Source organism: Pogona vitticeps, chromosome 6 (assembly GCF_051106095.1).
Source record: "Pogona vitticeps strain Pit_001003342236 chromosome 6, PviZW2.1, whole genome shotgun sequence".
NCBI classification, from domain to species: domain Eukaryota; kingdom Metazoa; phylum Chordata; class Lepidosauria; order Squamata; family Agamidae; genus Pogona; species Pogona vitticeps.
Window position 1 is genome coordinate 90250599 of NC_135788.1, and position 20844 is coordinate 90271442.

The following is a 20844-nucleotide window of genomic DNA, read 5'->3' on the forward strand; positions in this document are numbered from 1 at the left end:
CCCTAGAAAACCCTGGGATGGTTGCCACAAGTTGGAATTGACATGATGGCGTATATATTTACTATTAATATTATTGTGAAACACCAGGCACTGTTAACATTATAAAAACACTGACTGGTATTATATAACAAACAGATACAAGTTTTAACCAGAAACCTAAGTATCTGTTAAAGATCTGTGCAGAATGTATGCTGTTCCTAATATTGCCATTTATTGTAGCTCTGACTGTGTGATTTCTGAGATTATTATTATACTTCACACATTCAGTTGCCTGTTACCTAGTGTGTAATAATCAAGTTCAGAGAAACTGGGTGATACATCGTTCTTAACTGGTTTAACAACATAAGAGGTTCTCTCTAAAATGCTGCAGCATAAAGGCAAGTGTAGAAAACTTGAGCAATGCAGAGAATCTAGATCTGCTTCTTGTGCATGTGCAAGTGTGTTTGAAAATCTGATATATTTTTCAATTGCTATTTTAATTTTTATATTTTTAGCCAAAAGGAGCAGACCGGAAGCAAAAAACAGACAGAGAAAAGATTGAGAAGCAATCCCTTCAGGAACGTGAGAAGTACCAGTCTTCATATGAAAGCACAATGCTGACTGAGGTATGAATGACATCTCTTCATTTGCAGCTGCCTGGTTGCCAAAGAGCTCTGTTTAACTTGAAAGCTTGCTTTCATTCTGATTATCTGTCAACACCAGAAGCTGGTCATGGAAACAACAGTAACTGCTTTATAGGAGGAAAAGCAGAGCTTGAAATACATTTAAAGCATTATGTTATCCCTAATTTCCTTAGAGCAGAATGTTATTTGCAACCTTAGCATATCACTTTCCCGATGGAATGCATTCACCTGCATAATGCGAAAAGCTGAAACATGTTTTGAAAACCCAACCTTCTTCTACAGGTCAGCTGTTGATGAGATTTTTAAAAAATGTTTTTAACCAATTTACTACTATCTTTTTGCTGCCCAATGATATTGTGATAAATCTGGAAGTACAGATGCTCAGTCCCTGTAACGAAAACCCCCCCCATTAGGAGAAAAATAAAAAATACAGGTAGTTGCATGAATTCATGCTAACAAATATAGAACAGTCTGTCTTTAAGGCTCTCTTAACTGCTAATTCAAGACCATGTCACCTTCAAAGACTTTGCATTATGACAGGGATAGTCTACAACAATATATTATTCCTCGGAAAATCCACTTTCTCTCCCTGGTACTGTAAATGTAGAGAGCACAGGGAACCTTAACAGGGGTGGCATACTATGTGATGGTCCTTGCTCCTCAGAAAGTCCCAGGACCTCTGTGAGCTTTAGTTCCACTACGTCACCGATACTGCCCTTGCAAGACAAGGTTCGGTTTCCCTGCCTTGGCTTATAGCCATTGACAAGTAGTACACAACATAGCTGTCAGTGATGACAGATTGTATTCAGGTTGTCTGCCTGCCAGGAAGCCATATGGAATGGAATTCATATCCCATCCCATTTTTCCACTCCCTATCAGCTTCCCTTTCCTGGTTGTTCCTCCTCCTCCAACTGTTGGTCAGTGTTTTTTGGCCACTAACTTTGCTCTGAAAAAAAATCCTCACTAGATAGCTTTCTAGTGGGATCAACCTCCACCCAATTTAAATTCCCATTCTAAAGATGTTCGCCTACTTCTCAAAACCTTGCAGTTTCCCTGAACCAGCTTATAACACTGCCTTGTTTCTCACTAGCCCAGTTTTGGCTATGTAGCTGCTTTAACTTTAACCTGAGCTCCTCGTTAGAATATAGCAGTGGTGATGATGTTGGTGATGATAAACCCATTTCCCATCAACTTATATAAAAACATTTCTGATGTATCTGCATACACTTGTGTGGGCACACAGATAGAAAGATGTAAAGTGTGGCCCATTTCCTTAACCCACCCGGCTCCTACTTAGGGTCAAACTAGACATTGCAGATAGCACATCATTAGGTGCACTGGTGTTCATACGTTTGTGTTTTATCAATCATACTTGCAAAGTAATTGTGTGTTTACCTGTGATAACCAATCACAAAACAAAGCGAAGTAATTTGTAAAACAGTGGAGGTGTCATATTAATCAGACATTTATTGGCAGACAGAGATAGATACAGATATCCCCTTTCTAATAACCTGTTATCTGCCATGTATAGTTTGACCCAAAATTTCCACGACGCTACTAATTTACCCGTTCCTAGTGTCCCTCATCCCTCCTTGGCTCATTAAGTTGAAGTTGTCTGTTCCCAGAATTATAATTTGTACGGCACTTAGCAAGCTGTTGCTAAATATATCTCCAAGCAAGCTTGTGTTTTGCAGTAGGAGATGACAGAATAAGGAGGAGTCAAGAAGGAAGACATCTGGAGGTTCTCCTTTTCTTCTCCCAAGATGTTCAGAAGGAGAAGCCAGGAAAGGGGGAGTAGCTGCAGGCTTTTTGACCATGTTTCAGAGCAGAGTAATCCAATGAGGAGTTTCTGCTTCCCTGTGACACCATGGCAAGAGGAACATTAGCATCACCTACCTAAGTTTGTGCTGAACTTCACACCCATGAGGGCTAGAAGGGTGGTTTTAAAAAATCCTGAAAGCATGCTTTAATTTTGGGGTGCCATATGCACAGCTCTTCTGTGGATGTTCATGTGATTTGGGATGAGCCCAGCTTTCATCTCTGGGGAGGACTACAGCTTCTAGAATATCCCAGCCATAATAGCCAATGGCTGTGCCAGCTGAGGATTTCTGGGAGCTGTCGTCTGGAAAAAAAAGTAGATCGTCCACAAAAAAAAAGTTAAGTGTTCAAAATGTTGTACTCGAAGCCAGATAGCTATTGATGACTGGTAAAAGTGTGAGATGCAACTCCCGGAGTCTGGCATCTATTTCTTCCTGTCCTTTCCCCCCAGTGTGCTCCATGGCCAGAAGCTTCCAGCAGCCTTCACAGTCCTCCCAGCACTCCTGGTCTTGTCTCTCCACACCCTTTCAAGCTTCAGACACCAGAAAGGTCAGTTGGGAAAGCTCAGCATCTTTTGCACCAGGCCTATCCTCACATTTCTGAAACTTTGGCAGCCCAACAGAATAACCATCTTGGTCACTCTTCCTTGGTAGGGTCTGTTCCTCACCTGGCTATGCTTTGGACAGCTCATCAGAAAGCACAGCAGAGGTAAGAAAAAGGGATCACCTTTAAAACCCATGAATGGTTAGCAGGGCTGCGTTGCAAGTCCTCGCTTGCTTGGTTCATCAGATGAGGAAACCGAACCAGAATGGAACTTCGAATGCAGTGGTCTCCAATCCTGTGTAACCCAGGTGTTCTTGGACTGCAGTTCCCAGAAGCCTTCCCCACTAGCTCTGCTGGCTGGGATTTCTGGGAGTTGTTGTCCAAGAACACCTGGGTTACTCAAGGTTGGGGACCACTGTTCTAATGCACTGCATTTGTGCAGATTCTTTTTCTGCAATTAAAAGCAAAATATTTTGAATATTCCACTCAGCAGTTTTCAAACTTTGTTCTTTTCTCTGGGATGTGTGCGTAACTCTGAGGTGCCCAAGAATTCCAACCCAATGGAATTTGGTTTCTCCCATAGTCAGTCATAGAAGAGCAGGGCCACTTGTACCACGAGTCAGGATGAGATGGCCATCTGGTGCATCAGATTCATAAGAGGACAACAGCCTGCTAGTTTTTAAAGGTATTACTGTTGTGCTGGGTGAGAACAAGTGCTTGTGAGAGTTTCTGTCTTGTGTGCCACATGTCCTTGGGTGGCTGTAGGTGATATGGACTTTGACCACAGCGGGTGGCCAAGGTTTGTGCCTGTGGCTTAGGAAGTAAGATTTCTTGGGCTGATCCTGAAGAAGAAAATCAAAAAGCATTCTAGGTCATGCTGTTAATCCAAAGGAGGAACTGAAGCAAAGCTTCGACTCTTGGTTATACTGTTTGGTAGATCTCGGGATTTGTAGACCCTCCCCCCCCAAAAAATTAAGTTATCCAAGGTTTGCACAGCAGCAAGGTGGGATAAGTCAGAACTGAAAAGCTAAGCCTTTCGGGCTGACACGCCGCCTTGGAAAATGCTCTCTTAAGGTAGCAGATCTGAAAACCTTTGCTCTAGGAGAGGGATTAGTAAGCAAGTAATGGCAGGAGCAGCAGCATGAGGGAAAGCGAGGCTACAGTCTGTTTTGGGTTTGAATTGTGGCAGAATGGGAGATAAAATAGATGTGATTCATGAAATGCAATCCACCATAAGAGGCTGGCTGAGACGAGGACAAATGGTATGTAGCTCTGTGGTGCCACTCCAGCTGATCAAAAACAGTCCAAGGTTGCCTCCTGGTGGCAAAGTGGCCTTGATGTCTGGCACTAAAAATAATAATAATAATAAAAAGACACATGCGATTCATATTGACGAATATGTACATTCCAAACACAAAAAAGTACTAAATAACTGGATATTCCCGAGGTGCCTTACAAGCTAAATAAGATTTTCCTCCTGCGGTTCCAGAAAGCTAATTACATTTTTTTCTACTGAAACAGGCAATCACAGAAAAGGCGAGCAAGTAAAAATACTAGCTTTGTTTTTTTTTAATTGAAATGAGGCATCTGTCTATGGGAGCTGAAGTAAAAATAAGAGGATTAGAACTCCCACTCATATACTACCCTTGGGCTTGGAATTTATTACACACAAAGATTCCTTCCAAGAGTGTTTGTAGGTTGTAACTAAGGATGATGGTTTCTCCATTGGTTGGTTCTTTCCAGACCCTGAGCCCAAGTGCCTCCATCTTGGAGACTCAACAGTGGTTGCACAAAAACAGGTTCTCCAATTACTCCCGGGTTTTCTCCAGCTATACAGGTGAGGTCACTCTTTGTCCCTGAAAGTTGTCCATAAAGATGTACCATCCTATTGCAATTTTGCATTTTCTCCAGACCAATTCTCTTTTAGCTAGGTGGGGAGCATTCACAATTTAAAAAACAAACAAACCTGGGTCCTCTCTCACTCTAACTTCCATTTTAAAAAGTTCTGAGAAAACATTTAAGAATACATGAAATTATGCATGGTATGGAGAAGCAGATAAATGTGATGCATGTGGGCAGTTTCCTTTTCTCCTCACATAATTATAGAAGCTGAGGGTCCTGCACTGAAGCCATATGGTGGAAACTAAGGACACAGAAAACAGAAGTACTTCTTCACATGAAGTATAGTCAGATGTTGAGATTTGCTACCACAAGTAGTCACTATGGCTGCCTTTAAGTGAGGACTGGATGGATTCATGGAGGAGGAGGAGGAGGTAAACAATGGCTACTAGACAAGATAGGTGTCTGTCCATCTGTTTTCTAGAAACAGAGGCAGTTATGTCTTTGAATGCCAGTTGCTGAGGAACATGAGAGAGATTATGATAAAACACACACACCAGATGTTGATATCCAAGATATATGAAGAGAGGAATTCCAAAGCACTGGGGACGAGACTTTCAAAAGTGTTGTTCCTACTGGGGATGAGACCAAGGAATTTCAAATCATACTGAGGCTGCAAACCTTTAACCCCATTGGGTCAGAATAAGATATCAGAATGAAAATTTGGCCCATTCGCTCTTGAACCCAGCGAAGTTACTCTGTTCTTATTAAAGACCCATGAAAACACGTTCTGAATTTTTCACTTGCTTTTGACCATCTTTCTTTCTCTTACAGGAGCTGATCTGCTCAAGCTCTCCCGTACGGATCTAGTACAGATCTGTGGAACGGCAGATGGAATCCGACTCTCAAATGCCCTAAAGGCCAGGTATGAAAGTAGAAAGAGAGGGAGAAGATTTATGGATTATTATGAAAGGTCTTAGTTTAAAAAACAAACAAAGCTATGGCAGAACTGACTTATATATCCGTTATATTAAAGTTGAAGTTATTTTAAAATAACTTCATCTCTGTAGCTACATTTCCTAATGTTTTCCCTTCTATCTAACTGTGCATCCTTAACAGCTAGATAGAAGGGAAACGATCAGGAAATGTAGCTACAGAGATGAAGTTATTTTTTAAAACTACAACTCCCAGAATTCCTTGGCAAGCATGAAAACATTCACTAGTCATCCCCCTGCCCAATGGGTTTGTGACTGGCTGAGGGGGAAGTGGACAGAGGAAGAAAAAGATCATTTATTCTTTAGATTAAGTGTAGAGAAACAGAAAAGCTTAAAGCCTTGCTTTTCTCCTGCAATTCTGTCCTTGCCCTTTCTGGCCTCCAGGTGGCGATAGGGAGCATGAGAAAATTTTACCAGAATACACAACATACGTTTAGATTCATTAGTCACCCCCCCCCCGGGGGTTGTGATTGGCTGAGAGATGCCCATAATCCTTTTAGCTGGGGGCGCTGGGGTGAAACTGGGCTAATTGCCATGAGAATGGTGATTCTTATCACTTTGCTTTGCCCTACAATGCTGGGGTTGTTTTAGGGACCTGCATGTCCTGCACCCATCTCCTGATGATCCAGTGGTCATCTACAAGAAAGTGCTTGCAGACCTTCAGAATAACTTTGTATCTCAGTATTCACGGGGCAAGATATACAGTACCACCCAGAAGTATATACAGTAGTAGATAGGAGGCACAGGGGTGGAGAAGGTATGACCCTTCAGACATTGCTGGATGACTCACATCAGCCTTAGGCAGCATAAGCAATGGTGAAGAATGATGGGAATTTTTTGTTCAGCACAGTTTTTACCACCACATCTTTCCCCCTCCCTGGTATAGTGGACTAGGAAAACTAGAGTGAAACTTCTAGTTTGCTACAAGGTACAGTAGGCTTGCAGGTCATTCACCTTTTCCGAGGGCAAAAAAGACATGTTCAAAGAATTGCATCTCCACTGCTCTTTGATTTTCTTCCCAGCAATGTGATCTGCTTTATTGTTTGTGACTCTCAAGTTATACATGCAAAAGAAGTCACTGTTTACATGCCAGAGCTGATGCAGATGACACACATGCTTCCACTTTTAAATGTGTTTTCACTATTACACCTTTTTTTACCACTTCAACAAGCACTCCTCTTAGGAGCAGATTTCTCTGGTAGTTTTGCCCTCAAGTTCACCTGCTTCAAAGGCTGCAAGGAACTTTCCTTGAAATGCAAATAGCAACTAGCTTCTCAAGGCAGCTTCTGCCAGGACTGTGGCAGGGAGCAAAACTTCCTCTTCTTGCACCCATTCTCCTTACTAAGACTGTTCCTGTTCCTTTCCACACAACAAAAAAGTGCACACTGACTGCAGTTGTGCTTTATGGCTCAGCTCTGTTGCATTTTTGTTTATATCATTATAAAGTAGGATTTATAATAATACCAATGTTATGCCCAATTCTACTTTACAACTCTGGGATTTTAATGCTTCGCTGCACTCTGTGTTAGAAAGCTGAACCGGTCTCCTGCAACTAAACAGAGCCATCCTTTGCTTCTGCCTTCTCTCTCTCTCGCCTTGACCTGTGCATCTCTCTCTTGCCTTGACCTGTGCACCAACAGGAGCCAGCGAGACTCATTGTAGTCTATCTTTCCTCCTTATGTCCATGGTGCTATGCTCAACCCCAGAATGCAAGATTAAAAACAGGAGTGAGGATGATGAGGTGCACACTGTCACATTGCAGGATTACTCTAGGATTAGATTGCACCGCAGTTTGTCATTGAAATAAACAAACTGAACCTCTCATTTTGAAAGGCAGGAGTTGTGTTTGCGTGTTCCAACTCACCCCAGTAAAAGGGGCCAGTCCTGTCGTTAAGCAAATTCAGGTGGCCAGCTCAGGCAGCAGATTTAGGGGATTATGAAAGGACAGCAAATGATCAGTCATTTCTTTTATTACTAAATGTGCATTGCAGGGAGTCAGAGGAAGGTGCTTAGTGGGTTTCTCTCTTTCGTGTGCCAAAATAACACTGCTCTCTTTGAATGCTATGCACCTTGACTTGGATATGTGCGTAGGGGGTGCCATTTGCATCAGGGAGCATAATGCCTTGAGCAAGCCCCACCCTGGAGGCCTGGCACAGATAACACAATGAGCTAAATCCAGAAGCCACTTGGCCAGTTCTCTCTGTGTTGCCTAGAGTGAGACTAAAGGGTGGGAATGAGGGTGGATGAGGCCCTCGCTCTCTTTACCCAGCCCTCTCTCTTTACCATTCCCTACTTCAGTCAGAATTGAACCTCACAGCGAGAAACAGATTAGGGAATAGTGGGGGAGATGGAGAAAGTTACATTTGGGAGCTATGGTCCAAAAATGGAACTTTTTCGTTTTGTGTGGGCTGCATTTTCCATGCTCCTGATGACATCCAGAATGAGAGGGTGAATGTAGGGGGGCAAAGTGGTTGTGGGGCAGCAGGGAGTGGGTAGAAAGCCAAGGACAAGGGAAAATGAGGGCATGGCACATCCCACCAAATCATTACCTTCCTTCCCTTCATTCATAAAACCCAGGTAAACATACTGTCTGAAACAACTCCCCTTCTGCCTTAAAGAAACATTCATTCATCCTTATCCAGTCCGCTTTCCATAGCACTCCAGTCTTAAGAGCAATGCCTTTTTCTAGACAACCCTTACTCATTTCCCACATACCTGAGCATAATATTTGCAAATAGCTCAGCTCTGGAACCTCCTCGTGAGAGTTTGGTTTGGTTTGAAGGGTCTGCTCCTTTCCCCTTCTGTATTGCTCACTGGAAGGACAGATCCTGAAGCTGAGGCTCCAATACTTTGGCCATCTCATGAGAAGAGAAGACTCCCTGGAAAAGCCCCTGATGTTGAGAAAGTTGTGAGGGCAAGAGAAGAAGGGGACGACAGAAGACGAGATGGTTGGATAGTGTCATTGAAGCTACGAATGTGAATCTGACCAAACTCCGGGAGGCAGTGGAAGACAGGAGGGCCTGGCGTGCTCTGGTCCATGGGGTCACGAAGAGTTGATCACAACTTAACAACTAAACAACAATTGTGAAATAGTATAAAGAGTGCAGATGGGGGAATCTTTCAGAGATCAGCTAGGTTGATTTTTAATTGGGCCACTTGTATGAATGAAAGGCAGGTAGCCTTGCTTTAGTTTTGCTTGGTAGTGTCTACCTTGTTTTTTTTTCCTTATTAGAAGCTCTGGACCCACCAACAGGAGTCAGGTGCAAAAACAGCTCCTCAAAGGCAAATAATTCTGAGCCCAGGAATTTGTTTTGAGTACTAGCACTAAATGGAGTTCCCAGTCATTCCATACAAAAATCCACATGCCTGATTATTCTAAGTTTTCTTCATTTGAGCAAACAAATTTGTGGATTAGAGCAGGAGAGTAATGCTTTTAACCACTGGAATTCAGGCATTCATATCCGTCAACTGCAATTCCCCCAAGTGTGAAACCTAGCCCTCTGCAGATGTTAACAAACTGCTACTCCCAATTCTCTCACTACTGGTTAGGCTAGCACAAGTTGATGGAAACTCATTTCAATACCTGGAGGGTCAGACCCCCTCACCCCCCACCTCACTATAAGCCAGGCTGTACCTTCTGGCCACCCTCGTTATCAGATAAGTTTTATTCCCTGTGACAACATGGCAGGGCTTAGGTTGAGAGATCAGCTGAACTACAATTGTTAGGAGATTTGAGAGGGGAACTTTCCAATGGGTCTTCTTAGCCACAAAACCGAGTCCAGATAAGCCACAGAACGTTACTTCACTTCCCTTTCTTCACACAGATGTGTGCGCCCTCGACTCATCCTTTATGTGTCCAAAGAGGCTGAAGTGAGTGGGAGAAATGGCTCCCCCAATAATGCATCTGGTGAGTGGACATTACTCTATCAGGTTGAGCACTGAGAGATTTTCACCTGAGATAACCTAACTTTATGTACACCTGCCAAGAGGTGTCAGCAAAGATGTGTCTTAAGAAGAGATTCCAGATTCTTGTGTAATTTCTCATACTGTGTGGTGCAAAGATTCTTTCAACACAGGGTGGACTACAACCCCCATCTACCCTGGCCATCAGAGCCAATGGTGATGGACACACAGAACTGCAGGCCAACAATGTCACAGTTGCTGACTCATTTTAATGTAAACTAGTTTGGAAGATTATTTTGAGAGATGGGATATAACATTTAGGAGAGCAAAATTTTTTTGACATAGCATGAGAACCTGAATTAGAATTTTCATTTTCTTCTCTCATAGTGACAGGAGAATGGGCATATCATTAAACATGTTTTTCCCCTATATATAAGGCATCTATTTAAATATTACTTTAAAATCTGCCATTTTCTCTGTAAATATTCATATACTATTTGTTATTTCCCCATTTCCAGAAGCTATATACCAGGAGTTGTACCTGGAAGAACTGAGTGCCACTGAGCTAACCAATAAGCTGGCAGAACTGCTTAGCCTTCCAGCCAATCAGATTCAGCAAGTTTCTAGACAGGGGCCTACAGGAATTCACATCCTTGTCAGTGACCAGGTAAGGATGAACCTTATGACACCACCAGGCAATGCCTAAAATGAGATATTGGAAAACTTCCTTTGGTAAATTATAAATCCCAGGATCCTCATGCCAGCACAGCTTGTAAAACACAGACACTTGGTCATCTTGATTCGACACCAAAAATCCAAAGTGAATATGCTTGTCTGCAAATGTTTGTTTAAATATCGTCTAATTTCTGTGACCTTGCAATTCTCCAGCACAAAATGTCTGAAACTTAGAACTTGAGCTGGGAAAAGTTACTTTCTTGGACTACAAGCCTCAGAATCTCCCAGACAACAGATAGATGTAATAAGAAGTTATGTTCAGTCAGACCATTAGTACACCTTATGACACTGAATTTAGTACGATTCAAACATATCCACCACCAATGAATTACAGCACCTTCTTAGAAGTCATTCTTTAATGCATTTCATTTTACTATGGCAACTAATGCTGGGTGATCCAGGCTTCTGCCTCAAAGAGCTCTCAAAAAGCTTGTCTGAGGTGACTTTTTGACAGAGAAGTGATTTCAAACCGGGAGTGACTTGTTCAGAAGACCCAATCAAGCTTATATTTTTTGGCTTGTGCATTATTCTACAACTTACAAGGGGACTGCCTGGGGTCAACAGCGTATGTCAGACCCTCTTACTCAGAAGGCCTAGCTTGTAATTGTTGATAATATAAATGTGAATTCAGACAGCAATAATTACCTATTATTCTATGTTTAGATGTTGTGTTTTCTCCAAAAAACGCAAGTTGATGTGCAGTCCTCTTCTTTTCTTCATCCTCACAGCAATCACATGAAGTAGGTCAAACTGAGGCACTCCCTAGCTGAGTTCAGCCAATAAGATTCTAGTTGAGTGGGAATTTGAAATCTTCATAACCATAGATAGCCCTGGTCCAGGGCTCAGCCCACAGCACCATGCAGATCAGCCACTCATCTGAGCAATATATACAAGTAGGACCACAGAGTGCTCTAATTAGAAAGTAGGTGGACTACAAGAGATACTTCCCAGGGAATGGCATCAAGGGGTTTGGGCAACAGACAGGTCACACTGGGTGGGAGTCAAACACAAAGACAGGGTAAGTGCTGTAATTCACATTTACACAGAGCATTCCCAAAATTCAAGAACTTTGCTAATATAAAAACTATGTATAGTACAGTGGTGCCTCGCACAACGAGTGCCTCACACAACGATGAATTCACATAACGATGTCTTTTTCTGATCAAGTTGCTGCCTCACACAGCGATGTTTCCTATGGGGGATTTTCACATAACGATGTCCCTATCCCCTCATTTAAAAGTGTCTTAAACTGTTAGGAAACTGTTTTAAATGCTTGGCATCGATAGTCCAGCTTGTGAAAGGCATGCAAACTTAATTTGGTGTTGTTCTGAGTCTTCGTTCATTTTTGCTGATTTTTTTATTTTTCCTCATTGGAATGTATTGGACGGTCCGTCCAATACATTGCAATGGAGAAAACAAAAAATCAGCAAAAATGAACGAAGACTCAGAACAACACCAAATTAAGTTTGCATGCCTTTCACAAGCTGGACTATCGATGCCAAGCATTTAAAACAGTTTTCTAACAGTTTAAGACACTTTTACAGGAGCGAAAATGGAGATCGGAAACAGCTCTTTGATCTCCGTTTCCCTTTTAAAGCTCTTTCTGATGTCCCTTTTCCCTCATTTAAAAGTGTCTTAAACTGTTAGGAAACTGTTTTAAATGCTTGGCATCGATAGTCCAGCTTGTGAAAGGCATGCAAACTTAATTTGGTGTTGTTCTGAGTCTTCGTTCATTTTTGCTGATTTTTTGTTTTCTCCATTGCAATGTATTGGACGGACTGTCCAATACATTTCAATGAGGAAAAATAAAAAAATCAGCAAAAATGAACGAAGACTCAGAACAACACCAAATTAAGTTTGCATACCTTTCACAAGCTGGACTATCGATGCCAAGCATTTAAAACAGTTTCCTAACAGTTTAAGGCACTTTTAAATGAGGGAAAAGAGACATCGGAATGCCATTGAAATGTATTGAGTCGGCTTCAATACATTCCAATACAGTATAGGAAACATTGTTTCACTCAACGATGTTTCCTATGGGGATTTTCACTGAACGATGGCAATCCGTTCCAATTGGAACGGATTAACCGGTTTTCAATGCATCTCTATGGGAAATGGTGTTTCGCAGAACGATGTTTCACACAGCGATGAATTTTTTGGAACCAATTAACATCGTTGTGCGAGGCACCACTGTATATACTGTAACAGCTTGTTTTCTATCTAGCCAGAACACCCTTTACAAATGATTCTTCTGTGGGCATTCAGGAACCAGGTGGAGTGAGGGTAAATCTACAATTTGATCCACCCCAACATTGCTGTTCCTGCTGACCCTGCATTGAGTGGAAAGGCTGAAAAACATATTGGCTGATTGTGCTTAGGAATCCTTTGGGATCCCAGCTGCACAGCAAGACTGTATGTGCATTAAGTTGAAAAAGCACGGATTCCACCTTCTGGGTATCTGCTCAGTGCACAAAAGTTGGAGGTGGATGATGGGGGAGGGGCTGATTAATGTATTTGACTTTGCACTTCAAATCCCCCCCACACCATACATCAGGAACTGTTGGAGGATACTACAGTCTAATGTAGACTCCTCCAACCTCTTCTGCCCATCCACAGTTAGTAATTCATCATTGTTCTTTGTCACTGAACTCAATGGGGATTAAAAAATAAGATTTTTTTTTAAAAAACAAACCTGATAACTCCCAGTTAACTTTCTTTTTAAAAAATCTGAAAAGTCAGGCCAACATGTAATCTTGTGTTGTTCTTTTCTGGGTTGTCACAGATGGTCAGAAATCTCTCAGACGAAACATGCTTTGTAGCAACTGTAACAAAAGGTAGGTGAACTTGCGAGTATAATGAGCAGTCTTGTGTCACTTGAAAAGCTTGTCCTCAGGTGACCAAATCTGTGAGTGTGAGATGAGCAAAAGAGGACAGCTATTTATAATAAATACATCAGATCTAGTTCCCAACAGGAATAGAAAACATTTTTCCATTTGTGGTAGGTAGCACTGAGATCTAGGTGAAACGCCCACCAGAAGTTTTCAGAGTTGATTTTTTATAGATTGCGACATGCAAATGCTACCCTCAACTCCACAAGGTTAAAGAGAAAAAAGTAACTGATTTACTCAGAGTGCGAGTGTGCAAGAGTAAGCTGGACTGGCTGAATGCTGATAAAGGAGAGTGATGACATTTCTTTGGTCTGTTTGCTGTGGCCCTCTTAGACAAGGCCTCATTAAATCCAAAAGCTGGCTTGAAATACTGTAGTCTGGTTTGAGCCAAGCACTTATAAAGACTTCTGGCAAATTGGAGGACACAAGCTTAGTCTAATAAAGCAGCCTCTGATGGTAAAAGGAGGCTTCCTTTTTTATTTGTTTAGACTTATTACCTGCCCATTTAGTGGACTAGCCACTACTCTGGTCAGCTTTCAAACAATTAACAAGAAGAAACAAACAAAATTTTAAAAATGAACATATAAAAACAAAAAATCATCAAATTCCAGTCTAGCAAATAATCCAAAACTCAGAACAGCCAACCATGGGCTAGCACAAACTTACTACTAAATTATTATCACAAAGGGGTGAGGTTTGTAAAGGTCTGAACAAAAAGCTAGGCTTTAATTTACTTCTGAAAGTTCAGGAGGTGGGGGTCATTTGCATCTCCATGGGAAAAGAGTGGGACAGCCATTACCAAGAAAAACCTGATTTCTGTTCGATGTCTTCTGGGCCTCTTTTGGAGTGGCTTACACCTCCCACTAGATATAATAAGAAAACTGTCTCAGGCAGCAGAGACATCAACTTTCCAGCCATTCTTTTCAGCCTTCTTCTTGAAGAGAGCAATAGCTACCACCCAGCTTGCCCTGCACCATATGCACTATACTGGTAACCGCTGGTAGTGGGAAATAGGACTGTTTGAATGAGTTGGGTTTGGCCCTGGGTAGAATTCAAGATGCTCCAGGTTCTTTCTTTGTGATCTATCCAGTGTAAATTATTCTGTAAGTTTGTAGGAGTAGCAAAGATACTGAAAGTGACTCCTTTGTCTTCTGTTGTGTGTCCTTACAGTGCAGAACACAGAAGGCTATCACTTAGTTCTAAAATAAGACTTGGACCTTCTAGAAGATGTGTTGCTGGTCTGCAAGAAGGTGTGGATCAGTGATTCAAAGGCAGGTGCAATAATACTAAGCATGAAAAACAAGCAACCCAGAAAATCACTGTATTCCAATGAGTGCAAGATTTCCCAAGGCTAAACTCTTCTAGATCTGGAACTGAAGGAGCAAGCAGGTTTCTGCCAGGAGGAAGGCACTGGCAGTGCACTAAACTGCTGCATGCAGTTTTCTACTGTGAAATTTACAGGGTGGGGTGGAGTGAATAGTCTTGCCAAAGAGCTATTGAAGGACAGAAGGAGCAGTGGCACACTCATGATGATACTTTGCAAAGTGAGAGCTCTAGCCAGAGATATTGTGACAGAAGTGCATAGGGTGAAAGAGGTTGCTGGTTTGTAAACATAGGTTTTATTGGAATGTGGAACCTGACTTCTTTTTTAAAATTAATAAGTATCGACAGACGGTTACAAGCCCTCTTTAAAAAAAAAGAATGGATTTGTGTATAATTCTCAAATTCTCTACTGGTAAGGGCACAACAATTGGAACTACACATTAGTTTAATGTGAACATGCTAGGTACATTTAAGCAGGACAATCAGTAAGGCAGAAAAGTTACTTTACCCTTTGGACTGAGTATCTCCTGCAAACTCTTCATCATGCTCCCCAAAGCCAAGCCTATTTCCAGTCAGCCTGGTTGGGAGGGACCTGCCAGGGGGTACTGACACAAGGAAAGGCAAAGCCTCTACTCATTGGAGAATGAAAGAGCTTGGAAAATTACTTTTAAAAATAATTAAATTATGCTGTTCATTTGAAAAGTAACCCTTTATGTTACTTGTTGGGCTGCTTGTTACTTTTCTATTATTTATGGTTACTTTTAAGAGGTGAAAACCCTTAGGACTGATAAGAAAATGGTATAGAAGTTGAAAAATCCTAAACACCTTTAAAAAGTAACTTTACAGAACAACTAGAATATGTTGCACCTTATACCAATAAAGAAATTTGTAATGAAGCTTTCAAAACTCTCATTGTAGTCTAGGGTGGGTTGCTGTTTGGGACTAACAACCCATTATAAATCACCCTCTGCTGTTGTAATCAGGCATTTAGGAAGCATCCACTGACACTAGTGGAGTCTTTTTTAAAAAGTCCAATTGCCACAGAGAGTAGGGCAACATGAGAATGTATTGTGTACAGAGTGTGTGTTACATTAGTGAACAGGGCCTAGGAACTCATACTGGGGACACATGCCAGTAGTGGTGCCTCTTGGGGGCATGTTTCACCACTGGGTCAAAGAAGTGTCACCCACCTCCTGCCTTATGTAATGAGTCACTGAAGAAATTCAGTCTGCCTCAGTCCTGAGTTTCTGTCCAATAGATGCTGCTGCATGGTGGTGACCATCAGGACTTACTCAGAACCTCTTCATCTTCTGCTTTGAGCACCTCCACCATTTCCAATGGAAGAGTGTAGCTGCCCATCCCTGCCAAAGAGCAGGTGACGTCTAAGACAAAGTATGGTGAATGCAACAGCCTCAACTACCATTTTATTTTGGGGAGAAGGGGTGGCGGTACCCATTACACTCAATTTCTGCTGAGAGTTGCAACCAACAGTTGACAAGTTTTGGTAGCAGTCTTCCTGGAACGATCTATCACATTTCCTTGAGGTATGCTGGAAGCTAGCAGGGCAATCCAAGGTCACACACCTGGCAGAAGGGGAACTGTGTAACAATATCTTTCCTGAACACTTGAAAGTTCTCCAACCTGCAGTCCAACTTCCAGGACAAAGCAAGGTCACTGCTCCAGTCACTAAAGAAATAACAGTAACATTTCTTTCATTTGCCTTCCAAGCTCAGATTGTAGAACTGTGGATATTATTTTGCTAGTTTTAAGAGAGAAAGCTATAGAGAGGTAGCTAAATCATTTCTTTAAGTATAAGCCCCACTGAACCCAACGAAGTTTGCTTCAAAATATACCACAGATGACTTGTGACCAGGGCAGAGGGGGCACTCATTCCAACGTTTCGGGATGAACCCTGGAACACACCTGTACAGGATCATGCTGTTACTGAGTCCTAAGCTGCAAATAATTTGCAGACTAGAAACACAATATTTTCTTTCCAATTAGCTTTCAAAAGTCTCTTCCTAAGAAATGTATATGCATTAACGCTTCCTTTTTACCTTTTAGTATTAACTGCGACCTTAAAAGAAAAAAAAAGAGATATTTTTATTTTGGTGTTGCTGTACTGTATTTGTCTAAGCCTTTTTGTATTAAAACATGTCTGTGTCTTACTGCCATCTGTTACCAGCTGGGAAGTTTTAAAAAAGTGGTCTAAATCCTTCTGCACTGCAGGGAATCAGCAACATAATTACAAAGTAATCAAGAATGTCTTATTTTTGTGCCAGATACACAGAATGTATTAGTGCAAACACATATGAAGTGTTATTTCTTTGGCTGAGAAGGAAAGGCTGTTTAGTGCACAGTAATCTCTTAAAACATTTAAGCTTGTAATCCAGAACCTTCTGGCAGTCCACAGAACTCTTTCCATTCCCACACAAAGGAAACTCTGGTAAAACCTTTCTGAATTTACACAAACAAACTTGGCTGAATCTCACTCCCAGTCTTTTAAACAAATCACAGCATCACAAAGGTCTCTATACAGACCATTATGATCTTTTAGTCCACAGGCCTTGTTGTACACAGCATTGTAAAGTTAACACCTTGAAATATGTATGAAATGAACCAAGATTTGCACTGTGTGAACACAGATAGTTTTCTGAATATGTAAATATACAGTCTTTTAAACATAACATTCCCAATGTCCACTCTAATCTTAGTGTCCACCTATGACAATAGCATGTTAAAGTGGTGACATACTGCTTCTTGTAGTCATCAAAATCATTTCATGTGCCACCAACATAAATTACTATGGTGCAGGATTGTAGATAAAATCCCTACAAGAGTTAATGCTTCTATAGCATGCCACCTGTATATCCTGTCAACTATATAATGGCTTTGGTTCATTTTTCACATTTCTAAGAACACAACCAATTGGTCTTGAACTAATTATCATAAAATGCATCAGCAAGATGAAATTCAGATGCTGACTGTGGACTTACCTTAAAAATGTAAGTAATACACCTCCTCCTCCACAAAAAAATCATATTGTGTTACCCTTCCCAGCCACAAAATAGCAAGGATTTGGAAACATGTTTTTCTTTTTTGAAACTATTTTTTCCACAATACTGTACAAACATTGCCAAGATTACAACAATATTATAAGATGGACAAGGAAATAAAGGTTGGTTCTCCACCCCCTCAGAGCACTTTACTTTTAGCGATTTGGCATTATATCCACACTAAAGTGCCCAGTAGGGGGAAAAGGACAGAATTATTAAAATATTTCTCTGATCTTTCTCTGTATATAGTTAGGAGACTGAATGGTTTGAATTTGGGTCTCCAATATACTGGGGTTTTTTTTTGGGGTGGGGTGGGGGAAACTCTAGAAATCTCATTACCAAAAAATGTTTTGACCACAACTACCCAATATGACACAGAACAAGAGAACTGTGCTCCACTAATCTGAAGTAGCTTTTTAAACTAATCAGGAAAGCAGAAAAAGTAATATAAGGGATCTCCATCAATCTTTCACTAATAGTTTTTTGTATAAAAAGTGTTCATACATATTAACATGATGCCATGCGTTTCCTGATGGAATTTACTAAATGGGACCGCCTATAGTCACGGCCAAAAATACTGGCACCTTTGCAATTCTGTCAGAAAATGCAACTCTTCTCTTGCCTATCTAATACATTGATATACTTGTTTCTGTCTTCAAGTTCCAAACCTTAGCCATGTAACAACCCACAGATTAAGGGTAGTCTAGGATGCCTCTTACAGTTCCTTCCTCTTGAAACAGGCCTTTTTTTTTGGCTAAGGAACACGACTCCTTTTCCACCATCTATCCCAATCACACTGTACCATGGACCTGCCATGTTCACATTTCAATAAACAAGAAATATGGAGTTCTTAACATATGTTTTTAACAGTATGGTGCAAAATTACCTATGCATCCACTGTAGGTGCTGTTTAACAACTATGACTTATGGCTGTGTTATTGCACCTTCAAAATCTATGAGATGGCTGCCTCAGCATTTTTTTAAAAGACTGGGGTTATTCCAGACTGCTTGGCTGTATTTCTAACATCATTGACACCATCTTCACTCCGCTCTCAAGACAAGCAGGCACTAGCTGATGGATAATGACCTAACTTTCCATATGATGTGACCAGATATGGCTGAACACTGACACACATGCAGCTTCTATTGTAGCAGAACTTAATACTATTCCAGCACAAGAGTAGTTGGCGGTGATGCTACCGTTTGACAACTGGGATTTTAAGTTTCTAGTTGAATAAGCAGATAGGAAAGGAGGGAATATAATAAATAAAATATATTCCTGCATTGAGCAGAGGGTTGGACTTGACGGCCTTGTAGGCCCCCTTCCATCTTCACTTTTCTATGATTCTATGAAAATTACATCAGTCACAATGGCCTTTGGATTACAATACTTGTACACAAGTAACCCACCTGTAACTGGAACCTGAAGAGGCAGAGGACCATAATTTTTCTTTTGATAATGAATTTGGCACAGTTTTTTGGAACAAGTATTTACCAATATGGTTAATAAATCCTTCCTCAACACTTTCACTCATGCATTGGCCCCAGCAGTCTGGACACCTACTACATTTTCATAATCTTCAAAAATGTGCGTGCAGCTTGCGCTCTTTCACACACACAGATCTGTAGCAATCACACAAACATAAGAAACCTATCAGAGAACAGGACAGATTGATGACATAGTGCAATTTATAACAGCTATCTATGAAAGGGTTACTACACATTCCAAAATTATTATTCACATCACTTCCTAAAAATATTATCTTTATGCCCTACCCTTGTCCTAAACATCAAGAATACATAGGTGTCCTAGCTTTGAAAAGTCTATTCTCAACAACCAATGTTGATTCTTGTTTAAAATTATGTATGAAAATAGATGGAAATAATGGAATGAGAATATTTGGCTTTTTGGTGTCTTAGCTTAAAAACAAGTATTGTGCTTTTGTAGCTTCTAAGTTCAAAGGCTTCTGAAAACAGAATTACGTCCAGGTTCTGTGCATGTGTGGTAGTGAGAATGTGCTACACTGCCATCAGTACAAAGCCCAAGATGTGCACACAGATTAAAGCTGGAAAAAACTCAAAGGCTGCAGCAGACATGAACGCTGCTCTCTCAAGTCCAAACTTCCTAAGGATCTGCCTATGCAAGTAGCTGGATTATAGGGTTATTTAGCCTTCTAGGAAGGTAGTGATACATATCTATACTTCCCCATATGACATGCTTATAGATTTGTCTTCTTGCTGCATTTAAAAGAAATGTGTGTAACAGAAATGGGAATTAACACTAAAAACCCAAGAACTTGGCAAGCTTTCATCCTATGCAAAGCTGTTATTCTAAAAAGACGTTAGGAAATTGTGGTTTATTGGCATTATGAATAAATACACTGGCAAGGGGTTTTGGGAGGATGGGAATGATGCTTGACGTTTCGGTAACCTCATAATGCAGATTATTTTTCTGCTCTGTCACTTTGGTCTCAATTTTTTTATGTATGGGATCAAAGAGCAGGCATATCAGTTTTCCTCACTATGCAATATAGAGGCATGTGCACAACTTCATTGTGGTGGGGATGGCCATGCAGTCAGCCCTACCTAGCAAGGTGAAAGACAGGGGAAAAACCAGGAGGAAATGCAAACCTGAATCCTGGAAAATTAGTTTCCCCACATGGTTCAAATGCTCCCACTTACTCTCCAGTGGCACTGGATTGCACCATGGGGACCCATACAGCAAATGAGAGAATGAAAGGAGCAATATCAGAACATTTGTGATCAAAAATTAAGTGGGGCCCATAGGTTACATGTAAACCCCCAATAAAAATCCCCCCCATTTTAAATTTAAAAAAAAAAACCCTAGAAAAACTGTTTTTACTTCATAGGCTCTCTAATGGCTCACTCAGCCTTCTCAAAATAAAAACAAAACCTAAAGTCCCCATTTGAGCTTTTCTTGTCTACCTTTCCATTCCTAGATGAGGACTGAAAGAAAGGGAAAGACCTCAAGCGCTCTAGAAATTACTCAATGCTCTTTTAACCTCTAGATGGCACTAGAAAATACCAGCCATATTTCTAGACTGCAGTCAGTGAACTTTTTTTTTGAACACATGGGTACAAGATATAGAGAAGTGTATCT

The 20844-nt window shown here is 41.0% G+C and overlaps 1 protein-coding gene across 2 annotated transcripts in view; it reads left to right on the forward strand.

Annotated features, from left to right (window-relative positions):
* The window catches only part of LOC110082037 (transcription factor CP2-like protein 1), a 30813-nt gene extending 16140 nt beyond the window's left edge, over window positions 1-14673 (forward strand). For both annotated transcript variants that reach the window (XM_020799241.3, XM_078377846.1), the window contains 9 exons: window positions 495-605; window positions 2893-2990; window positions 3095-3149; window positions 4728-4821; window positions 5658-5748; window positions 9643-9725; window positions 10240-10388; window positions 13239-13290; window positions 14515-14673. In XM_020799241.3, coding sequence (XP_020654900.3) covers window positions 495-605; window positions 2893-2990; window positions 3095-3149; window positions 4728-4821; window positions 5658-5748; window positions 9643-9725; window positions 10240-10388; window positions 13239-13290; window positions 14515-14552 — 771 coding nt within the window. In that variant the 3' untranslated portion in view covers window positions 14553-14673. The remainder of the gene's footprint in view (window positions 1-494; window positions 606-2892; window positions 2991-3094; window positions 3150-4727; window positions 4822-5657; window positions 5749-9642; window positions 9726-10239; window positions 10389-13238; window positions 13291-14514) is intronic.
* The last annotated feature ends 6171 nt before the right edge of the window (window positions 14674-20844 follow it).